At 44.2% G+C, this 19446-nt stretch overlaps 1 protein-coding gene across 2 annotated transcripts in view; it reads left to right on the top strand.

The window, feature by feature from the left end:
• Positions 1-2628: 2628 nt before the first annotated feature.
• The window catches only part of RBM47 (RNA binding motif protein 47), an 80917-nt gene continuing 64099 nt past the window's right edge, over positions 2629-19446 (top strand). For both annotated transcript variants that reach the window (XM_061379933.1, XM_061379931.1), the window contains exon 1: positions 2629-2783. In XM_061379933.1, the coding sequence (XP_061235917.1) occupies positions 2755-2783 (29 nt within the window). In that variant the 5' untranslated portion in view covers positions 2629-2754. The remainder of the gene's footprint in view (positions 2784-19446) is intronic.

Raw genomic sequence — 19446 nt, 5'->3', positions numbered from 1 at the left:
GCGTACCTCAAAATAGCTGGCTTTACTGCACTGGTGCAACCACAGCTCTCGGTAGTATAGCAGTGTCATGGACAGGACAGTACATTCATATGCCTTCCCATTGTCTACACTAGCATTACAGAGACTCTCATTTAGAAGAAGTAATCTGTACATGTCAGCAAAGAAGTACTTCTGCCAGTAATGCCAATTTTGCTCCTCTAAACGGCAAGTGGAGCATAAGCTCTCTCCTGTGAGGTGGATTTCCTGGGGACTTTATTAGCAAACTTATCAGATGAAGACACTATTGAAAAGCCTCTCTTTGGACAAATGGGCCATAGGTGATGCTAGAGTACTTGAGAGATTTTTGTAGCACTGAGACCTTCATTAATTGCTTTTCTGAGCTATTTTTCTTTAAAGAATTTAACTGCACTGCATGTTTGCAGCTAATGCTGAATTCTCATTTTAATTCAATCATTTGATGACAATTTTTTCCATGATTATTTGCTCATTAATGCTGGTAAGTTCTGAAGGATTTTTATTTGTTTGTTTATTGGGATTGACGCATTTGCTAAAACTGAAATCACATCCTTTTATAAAATTTTGGATTGCAACAGTTTTAAAACATTGCTAACTGCAGCATCTGGCTGTGTGGTTTTACCTGCTATCCCAATAGTAGATTGATTCATTGGTTACTGCCTGAAGCAGAACTCTTTTAAAGAGTCAAAGCGGATTTGCTTAGGCAAAACCTGTGGGATGGTACAATTGGAGAAATACACGTTTAGAGGACAAACTGCTTTAAAAAAGCATAGGTAATAGGACAGTAGCAAAGTGGTGTAGTGTGTAGTCAACTCTGAATATTTGTTCTAAAATTAAGAAGAATTAAGAACTCTTACTTAAGAATTCTTAAGCATTAATTAAGTATAATTATTTTTAAAATTAGGAAGAACTATGAAGAATTAATTTCTGTCACTAGCTTTAACCTCCAATATTATTTATTCTTGTAAAGTTTAACTTGCAGGACTGATAACCTACTGTTTGCTGGGGGCTTGCTTTGTTCTCCTATCCTAGATGAAGATCCTCCATCTAGTCATCAATTACAGCTGTTAAGGGGAGGAACGAATCAGTTGCAGGAACGTCCTGTACAGGGGAACAAATAGATGAGTAACATCTTTAGATCACTACTGGTGGTGAATGTTATGCTGTTAAGTATTTGCATATGTGTGATAGAACATTGACTGTAATAACTTTCCAGAAAAGAAAGAACTGCTTTTGAACAAAAGTGACTGAAGGGAGAAGCTGAAACCTGTATTTTTTTTTTTTTTTTCTGTTGCATGACAATGCGAGCCGGAATTACTACTTACAGAAAAAAAAAAAAAAAAAATCTGCTGGTGTGTGCTTCCTGTTCCAGTTTGTTTAGTCACAAGTCTGAATTAGAGCTCTCTGTTGGTTGGGTTCATTTACTATAAACAGGTCTTGTGCTTTGTTTCAATACATCAAAGCCCATAGCCAGGCACAGACAGGTAGTGTAAAAGGGGGGTGAGAAAGTTTACAGTCATGCTTCGTTATTTCTTTAAGAGTTCCAGACAACGGTCAGAGGGATCACCCGGAGGTTAAAACAAGGCTTGGCTGCTCTTTATTTTGGGGGGTTTGTTTTGTTTTGGTTTGGTCTTTGTTTGGGTTTTTTTGGGTTGTCGTCGTTTTTTGGGTTTTGTTTTGTTTTGTTTTGTTTTTTTGGTAATAAACTGGTTTCTTTTTTGTTCCTTTTTTAGAAACCACGTGTAACTTTAGGTCAGAAAAGAGTAAAATGTGGCTCTTCTTTAACCAGCGGTACCACTGCTTTGGGGTGACTGGATCAGGCAAAGGTGTAGGCTTCTCTCCCTGCTATGCTGATGCCGGCGATGCTGTCGTTCAGGTGAGTACCAGCGGTTTATTTCCTTTTCAAATCTTCATCCATCTAGAGGATACAGACGGCTGATGACTGACACTGCCAAAAAAAACTCATCAAAAGCTAAGATGGTTAAAGGTTTAGCCTTTTAAAGATAAAAGGGAATCATTCCCTCCCATAGCATTTTTAGTAAAGCTGTTCTAAAAGTTTGCTTCCTCCCAGCCTTTGCACCTCTCCATGTTTCCTTCTCTCTTTTCTTCCTTTCGTCCTTTTTTTTTTTAATCTGCCCTCTTAAAACAACAGGAATGCTGCACTGGCCCTCGGCCAGGCAAGGCTCAGCGAGCAGGGTAAAATTTCAGTTCAGATTTACGGGAAGGTGTTGGGAGTAAAAATCTGGTTTGGTGAGTTTAAGGCGGGGAGTAGACAAGAGACAACCTTGCTACTGTGAGCGAGGAGAGAAAGGGAGGAGGAAGGGGAGGGGGCTTAAAAAAAACCCACCCAGGCTGGGGATTACAGACCAATTTCCCCCCTGTCCGAGTTTCAGAGCGTGTTCCTGAGCTCCTGCAGCCTTATCGAGTTTGTAGGCAGCAAGTCGGGTCTAAGAGTGGAAGAAGAGCAGCGCGGTGCCGGCGAGGAGCTCAGCGCCCTGAAATGTCGATTTAGGGCAGAGGCTTTAGCTTAGCTGGTGCTAATTGCAGGTTTCAGTGGTCAAAAACTCGGGGTGGGGGGGTGGAGTAGGAAAAAAAGCAAACAGCCAGGAGAGGGGGTTAAGGCTTGGGTGAGCTGTTGCTCCAAGCAGCAGTGTGAGGAGTTGCTCAACTCTCCTTCAGCAGCGCGGTAGAGAGGAAAATGCATTAGGTTGCTGCCCCGAAACGTTGCCGCTGCTGCGAATGGTGCTGGGCGCTGAGGTGGGCTCCAGGTAGGTACTGCCGCTTTTCAGTTTGCTCTGCTCTTCCTCTGTCTTTACCCGAGGGTTCACTCTCCTGTGACTGGGCTGACAACGTAAGAGGACACATGTTCCCTCAGAAAATGCGTTTAAAAGTATTTCCAGGGGGAAAAGGCAAGCGGAGAGGACTGCAGAGATCTTCAGTGAAGTTTCGGTGCCTCTTTCCAAGTGACAGATTTCTGGTGATTCTGAGGAAAGATGACAGATGAGAGACAGAAACGGGTATTAAAAAGTGAGAAGTGAACTGAGAATTTTAAATTAAAAGATGTGTGTTTCTCCACGTCAAAGAAAAACCACAGTGCGACGTTCCTAATGTCTTTGGAGTAAATTTTGAAGGACTGTTTTGTTTGTATGGCTCTTTCTTCTTTTTCAACATTTAAAATGCTGTAGTTTGTGCAGAACGAGGAGCAGTGGCACAAGTGACAGGGAGGTAACAGGGCTCCAAGATAGGCTGCTGTCTGCCAGTCTGTTATAGGTATTAGCATATGAATGGGATCTTATCTGGGAAGAATTTCTGATGGCCGTTTAGAATACATGTATCAATCAGGAGGTCAAGTGTCTCCTTCACTCTGAGATATGTGTGATTAGATGAGAAATTCCAGGGACTCCTTATTCATCTTAAAAGAAATAGCTGTTGGTTTGGATTATTTTTTATTTTTTTTTTTTTTAGAGGGGAAGGTACACAGCTCATTTCTTCTTAGGAATTTAAAACAAAACTTGGAGCTAAAGCCAAAGTATTATTACAATTAAAGATTGTCTGGAACCTAACATCGCAAAATCCCTCCTGAATGTTATCAGCAAAACGGGGCTGACCTGGCAGAAGGCAGGATCGTACGGCCGGGCTGAAGGGAGCTGCCTGAGGCTAACACAGATGGACCATGGGTGCATCTGTGTGCCTCCTAGACCTCGCAAACGGTAGCTCGGGCAAGCCCGCAATTACTCGTTACCAGCCGGGCCGAGCTCACATGCTGCGGGAGAGAACCAGGCGTCTTTCGCAAGAGAGGAGGCACCGCGCGGCCGGGCGCAGGCCGGGTGCCAGGGGAATTGCCGGCGGGCTGCATGCCCAACACGCCGCAGGTGCCAGGCAGCGGCGGTGAGAGGTCGCCCGCCCTGTTAAGCAGAGCCTGGTATACAGATGGAGAGATGGAAGGCAACATGGGCTCTCGGAGGGGGAGCGGAGATAGCGCCGGGAGTACGCCGCCGTTTGGTGTCCGACAGGCTTGTAGCATGGGTGCTAAAGGGTAACAGGCTGCTGTCTGCGAGATGAATGAAGAGGCAAACACTTCTCTTGCTCATTCGTTCTCTCTCCCCCCACTTTCCTGGGTATCTCTGTCTGGGGGAGGTTGCTCTCCCGGCTTGTTTTAAAGCTGTGCATCCCACCCGGAGCTAAGGGCAGGTGCTCCCACCTCACCTCCCTGCTCATGGAGACCCCAGCTCCCTCCCCTGCTTTCGGGTACCACCTCTTCGAGACAGACTTCTGGCACTAGGTGCTGTTAGGGAAATAGAGCTGGCTGGCATATAAATACAGTTGCTGGCCATTTCTGTGCTCCTGTGGCAGCCTGTGGTGTGAAATCTTTGTCTGAAGTTTTCAAAGGTAAAAGAATGTGCTGCCTTCTATACATGAGATTAGAAAACCACTGAAAACTTGGACTAGAAGTATTCAATGTAAGCAGCGGAGATGACAGAGCCTTCAGGCAATACTGCTTCAGTGGCTGTTTGGTCTGAAACCTTGATCTTGCACAGCCACAGGCTGCTATCAGCAGGGTTCTTTCTGTAGCTGCCCAACTTTCAGGGCCTTGGCTTCCTCACATGCTACCACTCTGTGAAATGCTACACTATCTTCTGCAACAGCTGTGAGAGCATCTGACAGAAGGTAGGGGGGTTTGCTTTTGCTTATTAGGGTACATCTTTTCCACTGTCAGCTGTTTTCCCCTGTGAAAATTAAGGTCACTTGGGTAAAAAGCTGGAAATTATGCTTTTTTGGTAGCTGATTAAAAACGTGTAATCCCAGCAACATAGGTGGCAATTCTTACTTCAGCCATTACAGACCTATTACCGCCTCTGTCAACCAGAAATTTACTTTTATGTTTTTAAGTGTATATTGAAATCCTATTCATTGGGATTGTGACATATTCAAAATTTATTAATATCCTACAGCTAGAGCAGAAGATCCAGGGGAGTGGGCATGCAAGCACCTGTTGGTTTACCATATGAGCCCATGGCACTGTTAGAGCGACAGACTCCAGCAGATGTTATACTACACTTACAGGTGAAGCAATAATGTAATCTTGGCTTTTTCATTCAAACCACTGGCCCCAATTGTCTATGCATGGTTTCCCAGAATAACATTGCTCTGATTTTTTGAGGAAGTTAATAGGGGAAAATATGTGCTCTTTGTGAAGAAATGTTGCCAGATCCCTTTCCTGGTGAATACAAGAAATAAGTGACTTGGATGATTGTACGGATTGAGTTTGCTTTGTAGAAAGGAAGCAGATCTGACAGACTAACTACAAGGAATTACCTCCATGTCTGTGTATGGGTGTATATAGTTGCCTCTTCTGTCAGGAAGCTGAGATCTCCAAATTACCAACAACTTAACCCCGCAAACCCTTCCTTATATTCAAGCAGTAGTTGAGTCACTTTGAAATTTGTTTTATATGGGGATTTTTAGGTGCAATTTTCAAGGTCATAAAATGGATCCTGTGAATAGGATATTTTTGGGTGCTGCTTTAGCAGAAGGAAGGACTCTGACCTTCATCTTTCCAGTAAGAGGCTTAAAATAATATTTCTTTCTGCTATTGTAAATTTTTTGTGCTTTCAGTAAAATGCTTCTGGTACACCTAGCTCTTGCCAAGATCAGGAACATCTCAGTAGCCTTGATGAGACAAAGCAGGCTTTGTATAGATATGGGTGGTAGGGTTTTGGTGACACAGTAAACTCAACAGAGCAAAACAACTTCTTAGCAACTGCAAAGCTGACTACCTGATATTTGAGGGCATTTTTGTCCTTTCCAGTCTTTCATTTGCTATGATCACAAGCAAGATTCCATTCGAAAAGAAGAGAGAGGGTTTTGATATTTTTAAGAGTGTGTTTTAAAAAGCATACTTAGAGTCTGGATGTTATCTTTTACCTAACTAGGTCATAAAGCTGAGACTAAGTCAGCACAGATGGGCTTATTTGCACAAGAGAGAAAGAAACTACAAATGCATAAGAATCCTTGACCAAGAATCAAGACAGTGGTAACTTTCATCTGTGTCCAAAGTGCTCATGGCTTAACTACTCACTGACACCTGGAATGCTGTCTGTCCTATTTGCCAGTGTTGGGTCCACTGAGAGATTTACTCTTGAAAAGCACCGCCCCAAGTGATGTAGCTCAGGGTTTGCATTCATATTTTGGCCTTTTGAGTACTCAACGGGTGTGCTTGAGTTCTACCCTTGAAATAAAGTGAAATTTGTATTTCTGTCTTTCATCAGAGAAACTTGGTAAGATCCACCACAAGACAAGGTGTAGGTTCAACCGCAGCAAGTTGAGTTCTTGACATCATTAAAGTTATCATTAATTATTGCACTGTCATAGACCTGGGATCCCTGACCTGGGTGTTGCTGCTGCACATGTACTTGCTCCAGAGGTGGAGTAGAAGGACTGTCAGCACCATGTGGAGTTTATGCATGAAATACCTGGCAAGAAGCAAGAGATGGGTCATACACAGGGTGGAGCACAAGCGAATGGTCAGCTGGGTAGAGAGCAGGCACAGCACGCTGGCAGCCTGGCCATTTCAACAGCAAGGGAGATTTTAGAAGGCATTTAGGAGAGATGAGCAAAGCTTCTCTGCAGTTCTGACCAGGGAAATAATCCCAGGGAGGAATTACAAGGGCAAACAGGAAGATACTTGATGGGAAGCATGAAGAGGGTGTTCAAAACCTGCAAAAGGCACCCATTTGCCATTCAACTCATCCTGCCTGCTCAAGTGCTGTGTATAAAGACACCTTTCATTTTATTTGGAAGAGAATGGAGTAGTGGTGAACAGAAGAACAAACATGAGTGGCACACTCAAAGCATCAGGCTATGAAAATTGCCCCTGTAATAGTATTTGGAAGATGAATCAGATCAAGACTGCAATTATGAAAGCAGTGTAGTTTGTAGCAATTGCTGAGCTAATGTAAGGGTGAGACCCCAGAGAACTGTTTTAGCTGAGGGCAGATAGAATAGGCAATGTCTTTGATGTGTAAACAAAAAGCATCAACTTAGCTGTACCTTAAAAACAAGGCTGCCCAAATAAGACCTGTGTCCTGCCTGCAAGAAGAATGGTAACTGACACCGTGGAAAGGAGAGAAAAGAGATTTGGGGTATCTTTTGAGAGTGGGGATATTAGGGGCCCTGCTTTACCCGCGTTGAGCTGGAAGGGATGGCTAGGGTCTCAGCAGTCTTTCAGAAGTTAGCAGAAAAGGTAGGTGAGGGGCATCGGCTGGCTGGGTATTATGGGAAAGCAAATTGAAGGAAATTGAAGTATAGGGAGAATTTGCAATTTAACATTGTAGAAAGATGAGAGTTAAAAGCAAAAGAGAAGTCATCAGGGTTGATGGAGTGGAAATAGAAGAAAGGCTGAATGGTGGGAAATAATGGGGGAGGCTAATGGACAGTGCTGAATGGGACCACTTGAAAGTTAGTGCAGGGAAAATTCAGCTGTAGAGAGCCTGGAGTCCGAGCAGTGCATGCCATATAAATGGTCTTTTTTTTATGAGTAAAAGTAAAGGATCAGGACAGCAGAGGAAGGGAATAGGTGAGATGGACACAGCATGACAAGGGAGTAATATGGATCATCAGCAGAAATCAGAAACAGTGAGAAAATTGGAGAATAAAAACCAGAGCAGGAGGGTGATGGACTTCAATGGAGGTGAGGTGTCTGTAGGGCTGGGAAGGGAGTAAATGAGAAATAAAGGATCTTTGTAAAGAGGAGAAGGAAGAGGGAGAAAGAGAGGAAAAGATCAGCTCACCGAGTACAGTCTGATCTCAGGTAACATCTGAGACAGAGATGCTCCATTAAGGCTTGAAAGCCTTGTTGTTGAAACGCAAGGTTTCAGGACCTGGAGGGAGGGAAGTATGAAGAAGCTGTGGCTAGCTGATGTCTTTAAAGGTGCAGCATGTGCCGGAGTGAGAAACAGAGGGCATGAAAACTGGGAAGCCTGAAGGGTGCAACTGTAGGAGCTCTCATGTTTGGGGAGGGAGGAAGAGTCAGAGTTCGGGAAAAAAAGGCACAACAGGCAATGAGGGAAGGTAGAGTCAAGCATGAATGTGCACGCAGGGACACGTCCTCCTGATGCTTTTACAACAAAAGAGTACGTTCAGCTCACTGTAATAAAATACATTATTAACATGACTTTAGGCCATGTCCACGTCATGTGCATGCTTCTGGCAGTGAAATTTCTGTTGGCTGTGGATGCTGCAATTTCACCAGAGTTCATGCACTGGTACCCACATCGAATGTGACTGCTAGTCCTTACAGGGAGCATTTCACTGTCACTAGTATTAAATATAGCACTAATAAGGTTCCTGAAGCTCACAGGAGCATAGTTACAGGTAAAGCTGCAAGTAGAGGTAGATTTAATGGGTGCATGTATTCAAAATTTTGGGATTGCAGTACAGTCTATGGCTCTTGAAAACTGACTCTGTCCTTGGGTTTGGGTTCTTGGCCTTCTGAAGCAGGCAAGAAAAGACCCAACTTAACGACTTTCTGAGTGCACACGTCAGTGGATGGGAAGCTGGAGGTGGCTTAGGTTGGACCAAGGAGAACTGAGCATGCCTTTTGTTGCTGCCATATGTGGTGTCTTATTCAGTGTTTACAAAATAAACAGGGTGAGGAGATGCTGTTGCTGAGGTTGTCTGCTCACCCTGAGCACCCAGGGCTCACCCAGATGTACCCAGAGGTGCTGCACAACCCCAGAACCCAGGAGCAAGCTTCTACCTGGGTATGGTCCAAACAGGCCATGGTTGTCCTGCAAGGGAGCAAAAACAATGTGATTTTCATAGGAGCTAATTGTACTGAGTAATAATAAATGAAAAGGCTTCTACATGCTGAAGCCCCAGGTCTCATCTTACCTGTGTGAGTCACGGGTCAGACTGTACGTGCACACAACAAATCTTTCCAGAGTGCTCTGCCTCCCAGTGGTGTGTGTGCAATCAGTGGGAACGTGGTCTGAGATCGGCAGTGGGTCCTGAACACGTCTCTGGCTGCTCTGCTTCTTTCTGCCTTGTAACATGCCAGTGTATAACCCCCTAGAGCCTTCCTGGTATTAGAAGGTCATTTCTATAACCTGTGTTTTACCACAGGTGTTTGCAGGTCCTTATCTGAGATGCCAAGATCAGAGACCATGTCTTCCCGTGTTAATTTTTTATTTCTCTTGAAAATGCTTGTTTTCTGCAGGTATTTGTCTGCAAGTATACATTCCTGGTAAGCCGCAAGACAGACTGGCAAACAGTTTTAGTTTTTACTGTCTGCTGACCTTAAGAGTCTAAGAAAATTCCTGTTGAAATTCCTGTGCAAATTCCTGGCCATTCTCATGGCCACCTGCCTCAGTAAAGTTATCAGCTTACTGCCTGGTTGATATATGGGGCACTGTATGAAAACTACAGCTCTGAGGCATGTGGAATGAACTGCCAGAAGCTCTGAGTAGGTGCAGTTAAGTATTGCTAAACTGGAGGCACTGGTGGCCTTAGTTGTTGGCTTTCTCATGAGAATGAGAAAGTCCAAGGGCAAGAGGCTGTTTCATTCACAGAGCACTTCCAGGACTTTTCCTCCCTCTGTCTACAGCATTATCAGAAGTTTTAACTGTGGCTTTTTGATTCCTGTTATCTCCCAAACATGGGTTTGTGGTGGTACACCCGCAGGAAGAGAGGCACCATCAAACCACAGCAGGGGTTTGAGAGGTGTGTTACCTGCAATCTTGCAAACCCCTGGGCTGTGGGGTTGCTGTGAGCAGGCTCTTGGCACTGTTGTGCTGTCCGTCTCATCAAGCAAGCAATTCAGCAGAAGGATGAGCCTGTTTGACCAGCCCCAGCTTGTGGCTTTCATGATGAGGTTGAAATTTGAGACAGATCCCAGCATTTCCATTTGTAGATCACCAAGCTTAAAAAAAAACAAGGAAAAGGATATTATTTATATTTGTGTATTTTTTAAAATAGGTAAATATTTATATTTTTTAATAGATATCGATATGTTATTGCACTTTTTGTCCAACTAGCAGCCTTTCTTCTACACGGGTATCAGTCATCACTGACCTGAGTGAAGTCAGTAGAAGAGGAGTGTACTTCTAAAGGGGAGAGAACAAGACTTTGGTTAAGTTTATTTGCAGCTGTTTGGGGAATACCTTACTGCTTCTAAACAGCTGTAAGCTTCTCTGTATATACGCAACCTGTATCAACACAAATCAGTCTCAATGCTGGATTTTTAATTCCCAAAGCACTGTTAGTCATCTGCCAGTGTTTAATTACCATCTTTGTCTCTGGTTTGGAGGGATGATCGAGATGGCATCATTTTCCTTCACTGTGTCATAGATTCCCCACCAATAGATAGGAAACACATTTTATTTTCTCTCCCTTGTGAAACAGTAGGAATGTACTCTTGAGGAGTGCCACAGGAGATGGGCTGTTAAAGAATATATACAGAGGTGTATGCAAGATATACGTATCTTGAATCAATCCCTCTTCATATTTTCCAATAGACACAAGAGTTCTTTCTAAATAAATGTTATGTAAAAATACAGAGTCTCCAAGGAAATGTAAAGCAAAACTGCTGACACTGCAATCTGCTTACCTGTGGGCAGTGTAATAAACTTAGTTTTATGAAAAATGCCATGTATCTGTAAGCCTACAAGGTTAGATTTGCAATCAGGTTTCATACTGGTAATAGTGAAAATCAGTTAAAGACCACAGCTTTTTGTGAATACTTTGGGTACCCAAGGTACAGACTGCACAGGGGAGTTACGAGGTGGGTGTGAGTTTATAATATCCTTGGACACATACTCATGTTTTTAATGTGTAGGCAACTGTATGTTCTTTTCTCATGCTCCAGAGTAATCAGAGAGGATCTGCTGCAGTTTGTGAGCTGTAAGTATGCTCCCACAAGGCAGATAAAAGGCTATCTGCACCCATGCATATATCCATACTCTAAGAATACCCAAAACGGGTTACAAAAACCCTTTCCAGAGCTAAGGCCAGTGCAAAGAGGATTAGAAGCTTGATAGCAATTGTTGTGCAAGTTTTTTTCTGAGTTCTGGGTTCAAAGCAAAACTTGGCCAAAACCACAGAATGAAAACTCCTTGGTGATTGGACTCCATCCACACGTTGCAGTAGGGCAACCAGCATGCAGTGCCTGCTCACTGCTTCCCCATCCTACGATGTCTGCCTTCATCTTCCAATACAGGTGCCAGTTTCTGGGCCTTCCAAGCTCTCCAGTTGCTCTGCCTGTGTCCATCAGCGAGTTTGGGTCTGCAGCTGAGGATCCTGGAGCAGGATGCATGTTTGCAAGGATGCAAAGTGATGGGCTGCTGAGCAAAGGGTCTGTGGAGCACTAGGGCATACACAAGCCAGTTCAGAGTGCAACATAGCTGGATGCAGAGTTAATGGTACCATGGAAAGGCAGAAGAGGTGAACTCCCTCCCTCCAACTTCTGGAGCTCAGAATGATGTGCAGAGTGAAGGAAACAGGCTTTCATTTTCATTGTGCTTCTACATTATTCAAATCTGGGTTCCAGCCACAATGCCAAAATGCAGGAAGGACTTAGCTTCTGCCTTTCCTCTGACAGGGGGGCACTGCCTCTGTGTCTTCTGAAACAAGCACTGTAACATGAACAATGTTGAGATGAGCAGCATTTTATTGCTCCTTCCAAAGATCCAAACCCTTTCTCTCACATTTCCTCTTTGTCTAATCTTATCTGTTTCATTTTGCAACCGTTGCTGTGCTTCCCTATTTCCAAATCAAAGTAGAATCTTTCTGCAAAAAATCTGAAAGCTGCCCTCATTTTGAAACGCAGCCTGTTTTAAACAAAGAGCATCCACTGGTGGTTAACTCATGGGTTTGTTAATCCTTACCTGGAAAGTAACCAGTGCCAAAATCATTGCATTCTTAAAGCTCTTGCAAATGTCAATCACTGTTAAACAAAGGTTTCTTCTGAGTTCACACATACGTATATGTGCAACAGGGTGTAGAACAGGCCACACAAGAAACAAAAAGTGTACAAATGACTGGTTTTGCAGGAAAGGCATCAGTATAAAGCTTAGGAAACTTGGGTTCGTGTCTCTGCCTTGCCACAGAAAATGGTTTGGATGAGTTAATGACAGTGAGGTGAAGTGGGTTGTTTCTGGTTGGTGTGAATGCCTGTTTTGTGGTTACTGGTCTCTGCTGGTAGAGCTGAACATCCTATTGGGTTGTGGTGTTTTGCAGCAGGATCTGCTATGGCTGATCTTTGGAGAGTTATAGCAAATCTGTGTGTTTGACTTATGCTGCTGTTTTGAGAGGGTTGAGCAGCTGTGCATGGGCAGTTGTGCTGCGAGAGCCCCATGGAGGGATGAGGGAAGGTGTTTATCAGCTGGGCACCTAACCCAAACCTTTCCCAGCCCCTGGGCTCCCTGCTTCAGCTCCTTTTCCTACACCACCCTCAGCATCCCCTCAGCCCTGGGGTAAGGGGACCTTTGTGAGGTGCTGCTGGTGCTATGTAGGTCTTTGTAATCACCAGTGATGCAAGCCACCAAGGCAGGGTGGAGGACTGCCCAGCAGAATGCATTTTGTGCTCCACTGTGCTCCTGTGAAGTGACAGCAGGTGAGAGGCGCTTGCTGTGAAACCCCAGAGCTGTGGGAGACCTGGGAGTCCCCAGGGTGCTGGTTGTGACAAGTTTCTGCTTCAGACCACTGCTTTTGGAAAAGCAGTTTGAAACGCACTGCTGAACAGCCTGTAGCTTTAGTATTGATAAATAGGTGCAACTGTTGTACCCCACTTCATAAAATACTGTGTGCACAATATAACCTATGGCGATCCAGGACTGTAGCTGCTCCATATGCATGGAACTTTGCAACCCAAAGTTCCCATTGTACAAGCAGATGTAAAAACAAGAAGACAGAGAACCTTTGGTTGATAAGGATGTCCTGCATTTTCTACTAGAAGACTATATTCATTTGCTTGTAATTTTGCATAGCTTTAAGTCCCTGGATTGAAACACTGCATGGCAAAACGTCCACCTGAGGCGTGTGAATAGCTCTGCATTCGCCTGGATAGAGGCCAGAGAGCCACTTAACCTAAAATGATTCAACCATTTCTGAAAATCAATGTTAGAGAGTTTTCATTTTTTCCCCCCAAATTTTGCAACCTCTTCCTAGGGCAGTGACTTAACCTTTAGCAGGGAAGTGTCCCTTGCTCAGAGGTACCCAGGTTTAAGCTTTTGAAAATTGCAGTTTCCATGTGTTTAGTGGAAACTTCAACTTTTAACATCCAAGTCCCAGAAACCACTGTTCACACTGCATATGCTCCAGCCTGAGTGAGACTTCAGTTGCAGGTCTGGTACGAGGCTGCTAGGCTCTCTGGCCCTGAATTCAGGAGCAGTGTGTAGGGCATCTAAAGATAAAGGAAGCAAAGAAACAGGTACTGGGGCTTGGAGCTGCAAAGAGAAGGGCAAGCCTAGGAGCAAGGGAAAGAAAAGAGTGGCAAGGAGATAGGAGAGGGAAGACAACTGTTTGCCTGGAAAGCTGATGGGTAGCCAGGATGATGGAACAAGGGATTTGAGGAGATAACAGCACATTTAGGAGAAGGGTCTGACCTGGTGGGGCTGCAAACAGAGCCAGCCAGGCTGGGGGACTTGGCATGAGAGGTAGTAACCAGAGGAAGATAAAGTGTGAGGCTAGGGTACTGGTATTGGACAAGGGCAGGTAGGGCGATGGGGCAGGTCATCCAAGGAGCCTGGACCAAACCTGAGCTGGACCTCTTGGGGATGAGAATCCAGGGCTTTTTCTGGAGCTTCCTTTCCCTTGGGAAGCAGGAATGAGTCCCCCTTTCCGTCTTCTTTCCTCTTTTGCTGCTGCTGCCAGTAAATGCCAGGCTGAGCTATTGCCCTCCTCCTGTGATTTACTCAGTTACTTCGTGGAGCAGAAGTCCATGTGGTAAATCTCATGTGCTACCCCTCTGGGTGACACACACATCAGTAGGATGCCACATGATGGAATTTTGGGTTGCGTTTCACTCTGTATCAACAAAACCCAAAACATACAAGCTTAGGAAACAGTGCATAGATACATCCTCTCAGAAAAAGTATGAAATGTGAAATTCAGATAGTGACAGATTTACAGTCTGCACAATCCTAATTCAGCTTCTGATGTGTATTATTATAGTATGATCCTGTTTTTTTGACACATTCAGTACTGCTGAGTCTTTTGTAGGACCCTTGGCACAAACCATGTATGAAAAGGAGAGTGGTCAGTGAAGGAGGGTGGGCAGTGAGAAATTTACTTGAAATGTAGTTTTTTTCTCCTGCTATTCAGAACATTAATGGTTCATGCTCTTACGTTGCTTTGCTCTGAAGAGAGGTTTAGTGCTCTTTGCCTTTTTATGATCTTCATCTCTATAACATTTAAACACAAACAGTAATGAGATAATTTGCACAACAAGCATTTGCTATTTAGTTGCTAAAAAACCCCAGTAGGGCACAGTCTATAAATTAAGAAGTTTATCATAGTTTTGACTGTACAGTTCAGGATGCCAGGCACAGGCACAGGTGAACTTCTTATTTAAAGGTGGTCTTCACTGAAAAATGTGGTTTAGGGTTAACAGGCTCTAGCTATAGATCTATGTCAAGCTAAGAGGCTATTTTAAGTGAGCAGAAATAAACATAGGCAAATAAGTCTGAGTGCAATTTCCACATTTTTTTAACTGATGCAACCACGGTTTTTGCTTCAGAATGACATTTCATCTAGAAATTTGACCAAACTGCAATAAAATTGAGGTAGAGGACCCAGAAATGAAAGGGTTGCCTTGGGACGAAATAAATTGTCTCCTTATATTTTTGCAGTCCAGCTAGCATTATGAGTCAGTCACACTGCCTGTCTGGTGACTCCGTTTTCCAGAAAACTTCATTTTGCTTAAGATCCACGTTTTCAAAATGCATTTCCCAGCAAGTTCACTTGAAGCTCTAAGTTCTCATTGCTTCTGCATGCAAATTGCAGACCAGAAAATGTTCCCACCCAAAAATAAGGAACATGCAGTCTCTGACCATCTGTACAAAGCTTGGTTTAAATGACTTGGTGAGTGATATTCAGCATCCATATGCTGAGTGAGGGCAGAAGACAGTAATCAAGAACTTGTTTATCTGCCTTAGCTAAGAGTTCCCCTTTCTCACAGTGCATCGGATGCTGCATCATCTGCAGTGTCTCTGGGACAGTGGTGGGGACAGCAGTCACTGTTGGTGCCTGAGCCCAGCTTCTCTGCTGCAACAGTGTCACTCTCTCCACTGTATGATGTGCAAAGGAGGCTACCATCTTCCCTGAGGGTCTGGAGCAGTGCAGTATCCAATCTGCAGCACCCAAGTTCCATGTGCTCCAGGGGACCTCTGGCACTTCTCAGGGGGAGCAGCACATTGCAGCACTCACTCTCCCATGCATGGGTCTGCAGCATCTCTCCAGAACTGGGCTGGCACTTTCACCTGATAAAACATGGGGCTGAGGGCTGTGGTACTGCTTGTCAGGTTCGAGGGTACGTAGGGAAAGTACCTTCTGGACTAGAAATCTTGTCTTGGAGTGCACACCCAGAAGCAAGCAGCTGAGGTACAGAGATGCCAGCCCGCTGACACTGCATAGACAGGGAGCTGCAGGGCCAGCAGGAGAACCCACAAGAAGAGGCATCCTTGCTGTCAATGGCTGATTAGGTTTTGGGCTGGGAAAAGGGAATCCTGGGATGTTGTTTCTGTGACATGACGCATTTCTGTGTTTTATCCACATCCCTGCACATCTGTGGCAGGAGCTTTTCACGCGTGGCTGTCACCCACACTCTGAGTAACACTGTTTTAGCAGCTGGTTTCAGGATGGTTCTGGATGTATCCCTACATACCATGCATCCTCACTGGTGGGCTGGAGAGCTGGTGATCCTGGCCCAGCATGGCAGGTAGCCTCTTCCACTGACACCGTTGTGGCTGGAATAACAGCTTGTGGAAAAGATAAATGAGGCTGGTGTCATTCGTATGATAAGAAAAGATAGGAGGATAAAAAAGAGAGGCATTATAGAAGACAAGTAACGAGGAGAGTGCTGAGGACTGGGTATTACCCCTGCTAGGTCTCCCAGTGTTAGATATTTACTCTCTTAGAGAACATGTCCAACACGGCTCTGACCACCACATTATACTTCTTCTAGAGATCTGTTTAATAAATGTGGTTTGTAAAAGCAGGAGTCAAATGTAGCAGTACACCATTTGCTGCTGGAGTGTTGGCTCTCCTTTTCCTGGTGAATGATAATTGCAAGTGATAGCTACCTGAAGTTAAGCTGCTTTCAGGTGAAGACTGGGAGGTTGGTAATAGACTGAGATGATGGGGCTGTGGACTTGGAGGTGCCTACCACACAGTGCTGTCCCTCTGCCTTGGCACTTTGCTTTCAGACAGGCTAGGGCTGAGGCACATCTCTGCAGGGGGCTGCTTCCCCTGCCTTAGAGACATCCCCAAAGCCTTTGTGACCTGAAAGGTGCTGGATCAGAGCCTGAATGTCCCAGCCAATGTGAACCAGCAAAGGTTAGGTTCTTCTAATATATTGTTCTAAAGCAGAAGCAGATAAATGAAAGACGACTATTGCACTGGGTACCACAGACACCAGTGGGAAAGACAGCCCCTGGTCAAGCAGCTTCAAAACCAGAAATGAAGCATGCAGAGCAACCTCCCTCATGTGTAGCAAGTGGCTGAAGATAAGGATGAACTTTCCTGTCCCCAGTGGGCTGAAACACAGTGGATCATGCTGCAGCCTTCATTGAGCAAGCCTGAGTTGTGAATATGCTTATGAAAACTAGTGGGTGGATGATTCACAGAGAAAAGGACACCAAAAAATAGCAGAAGGGTTTGTACCATTCTAATAGGGGACACAGCATTTAAACTGCTCTCCTAACCTGATGTAGTAGTGGTATGCCCCCTTTCACGCACCTGCACCCGTGCTCATTGGTACATTGTTCTTCTGCAAGGTCACTGGCTTTGAGGAGGACCTGCAGAGCATGACAATAGCTTTATCACACTTTCAAAAAGTGCAGGGCTGTCATTATCATTTCTCATCTATTCTTCTGTTCATTTAACAAGACAACCATAGAGAAAGCAAGCAGCCCTCATCTTCAAAGCTTTGGTCAGGTCTGCAGCACAGGTGTTGGCTGGCCCATCTATGTTGGGCAGTTTGTATTTAACTCTTTATTCTCCCTGTGTTTCCTTCCTGCTTTCCCACACCAGCAAAACTAGGGGTCACTCCCAAGCATCTTACCAGGAAAAGCTCCTCATATGCTGGCCAGATTTTGCCCATATAGTCTGTATGTACAGTGTGCTGGTACAACATACAGGGAAAACACAGCCCGAATTCTGTGTGAGCCACGGCAGCTTGTAGTAGTGAACATCCAGCAGCAGCTCACATCCACCTTGGCTGTTTAATGGTGGCAAGGGAAGCCTGGGTCTGCATTGGTTATGCCTAATTACTTGAAACCAGTGAAAATCAGAATGTGTTTCTTTGGCTTTCAAAGCTGAATTAGCATCAATTCCCTTGTAGATAACACGCATTATTATTGTTGTACCTGACCAGTTGTGGGGTTTTTTTCCTCTGTATTCTCTCTTGAATATTCCTCCTCTCCTTCTGTTTTGGTTACTCTGTGCCCTAGTGCTTGGAGATTTCCTGCCTGTATATTGAAAGCTTTTAATGAAGAATTTCAGCAACACTGAGTTACCAATAAAAGCCTCTGCAGATTTTGACAGAAGAAGGAGTTATATGAAATTTCTTCTAATCTCTTTATCCTTGTCACACCACTCTGCTATGCAGTAATACACTAAAGAATTTCCAGAAAGCAAAGGTTGGCGACTTACAATACCGACCGGGTTGGTTGAAAAAATAAATAATAAAGGAATTGGGAAGTGAATTCAATCTGCTGCTGTGTTAGCTGGGGAACAAAGGAGGGGGAAAGTGGAGGGAGAAAGCTGGAAAAGGTAAATGCTTTCTCAGTTTAATTAAAATAACTCAAAAACACCACCAGAAAAACCCCAAACAACTGACCCTGAGGCCAAACAAATTATTTCCCTCCAAAGGTTTCATCATGTTCTGAAAGTTAAAAAACGAGGCATTTTGGTTGACTTTATCACACCAGTTATCAATGGCACATTGTTAATCCCTGTTAGAGTGGCAAAGCTGCAGAACAAATAACAGTATGTCCTTGAGTGCACCACTTCTGTGCCTGACAGGTTTCCATTTTTCACCCCGTTGCATAATGCTGGCATGCACATACGACACGTAACGTATGAAACTTTCTGGGTAGGGCTTGATCCTGCCTCCATTCAAGTCAAGGGCAACACTATTCCAGTTCTCAAAAGAGGCAAGGTCATGGCGTGTGCTGAAGCTAGCTGCAGTCTGACTGGGAAGCCAAGCAGCAGTATTACAGAGCCCGTCAGCTGTTTCCCACTCCAGTCCAATCCAGGTGCACTTGTGCAAGGACTTACCTTTTCAAATCCCATGGCAGCTAATAGCTTTCACCACTTACCTGCTGCGTTCTCAGACTTATTTCCTTAAAAGAGACAAAAATAAGGGAACAAAAGGGAAAAAGAACCCCAGCTGCTAATTCCTCCTGAGATACACACACAGAGAAAGCGATATTTTGATCTTCTTGTGATGTTTTTGTCAGACTTAGCCAAGCATTGTGTGTAGGTGTTATGTGATTTTAAAAATGAGATGAAATATGGGTGGGACTGAAAATGCAGTTGCTATTATTCATCTCTTTATGCCATCATAGACGTGTGATGAGGCTGTGCAGCAGCCTAGGAACCTACCAATTGCTTGAATCATCCTTCTGTAAAAGGGCCGGCAGATGTGTTATTTAATGCTTTGACTAGATCAGCAAGATCTGCATATGCTAAATGTGTATTCCATACCTACAGCCAGCATCAGCCCACACATGTGATGAAACATCAGCATAGAAATCCATACCTATACTTTTTTCCCTTGCAATATAAAAGCTCCTCAGGATTCCATCTCAGGGGAAAAATTGTTCAAACAGCACACTTACCAAAAAGTGGATATTTTGTTAAAATAAATCTACAGTAGGAATTTTTAACGAGGTACTACCGAAAAAGAAAAAAGAAAAAAAAAAAGGGAAAACTGAAATGGATTTTTAAAATTTTGTTGAGAAAAGCAAGGAAAAAAAATCTTTGCTATTGTCACTTCCAGGGTCAACTTCTGGTAGAAAGAAAAAAGGTTGTTTACACAACTCTGGTTTTGGTACTTTCACCTTCCAAGAAGAAGAACTATGGCACTGGCACTTGATGGCCAAGCCATCCTCAGCTGGTTTGAGGGGGGAGTTTTTACATGAGATTTCAATCCTGAATTCTCTTTCAGCTCTGTGGAAACTCACCTGTGACATACGCAGACCATCCAGCAAC

The sequence above is a fragment of the Neopsephotus bourkii genome, unplaced genomic scaffold (genome assembly GCF_033783945.1).
Source record: "Neopsephotus bourkii isolate Nb327-2 ecotype Australia unplaced genomic scaffold, CSIRO-AGI_Nbou_v1 NB_1780, whole genome shotgun sequence".
Taxonomy (NCBI): domain Eukaryota; kingdom Metazoa; phylum Chordata; class Aves; order Psittaciformes; family Psittacidae; genus Neopsephotus; species Neopsephotus bourkii.
This window is presented reverse-complemented; position numbering and strand designations above follow the sequence as displayed.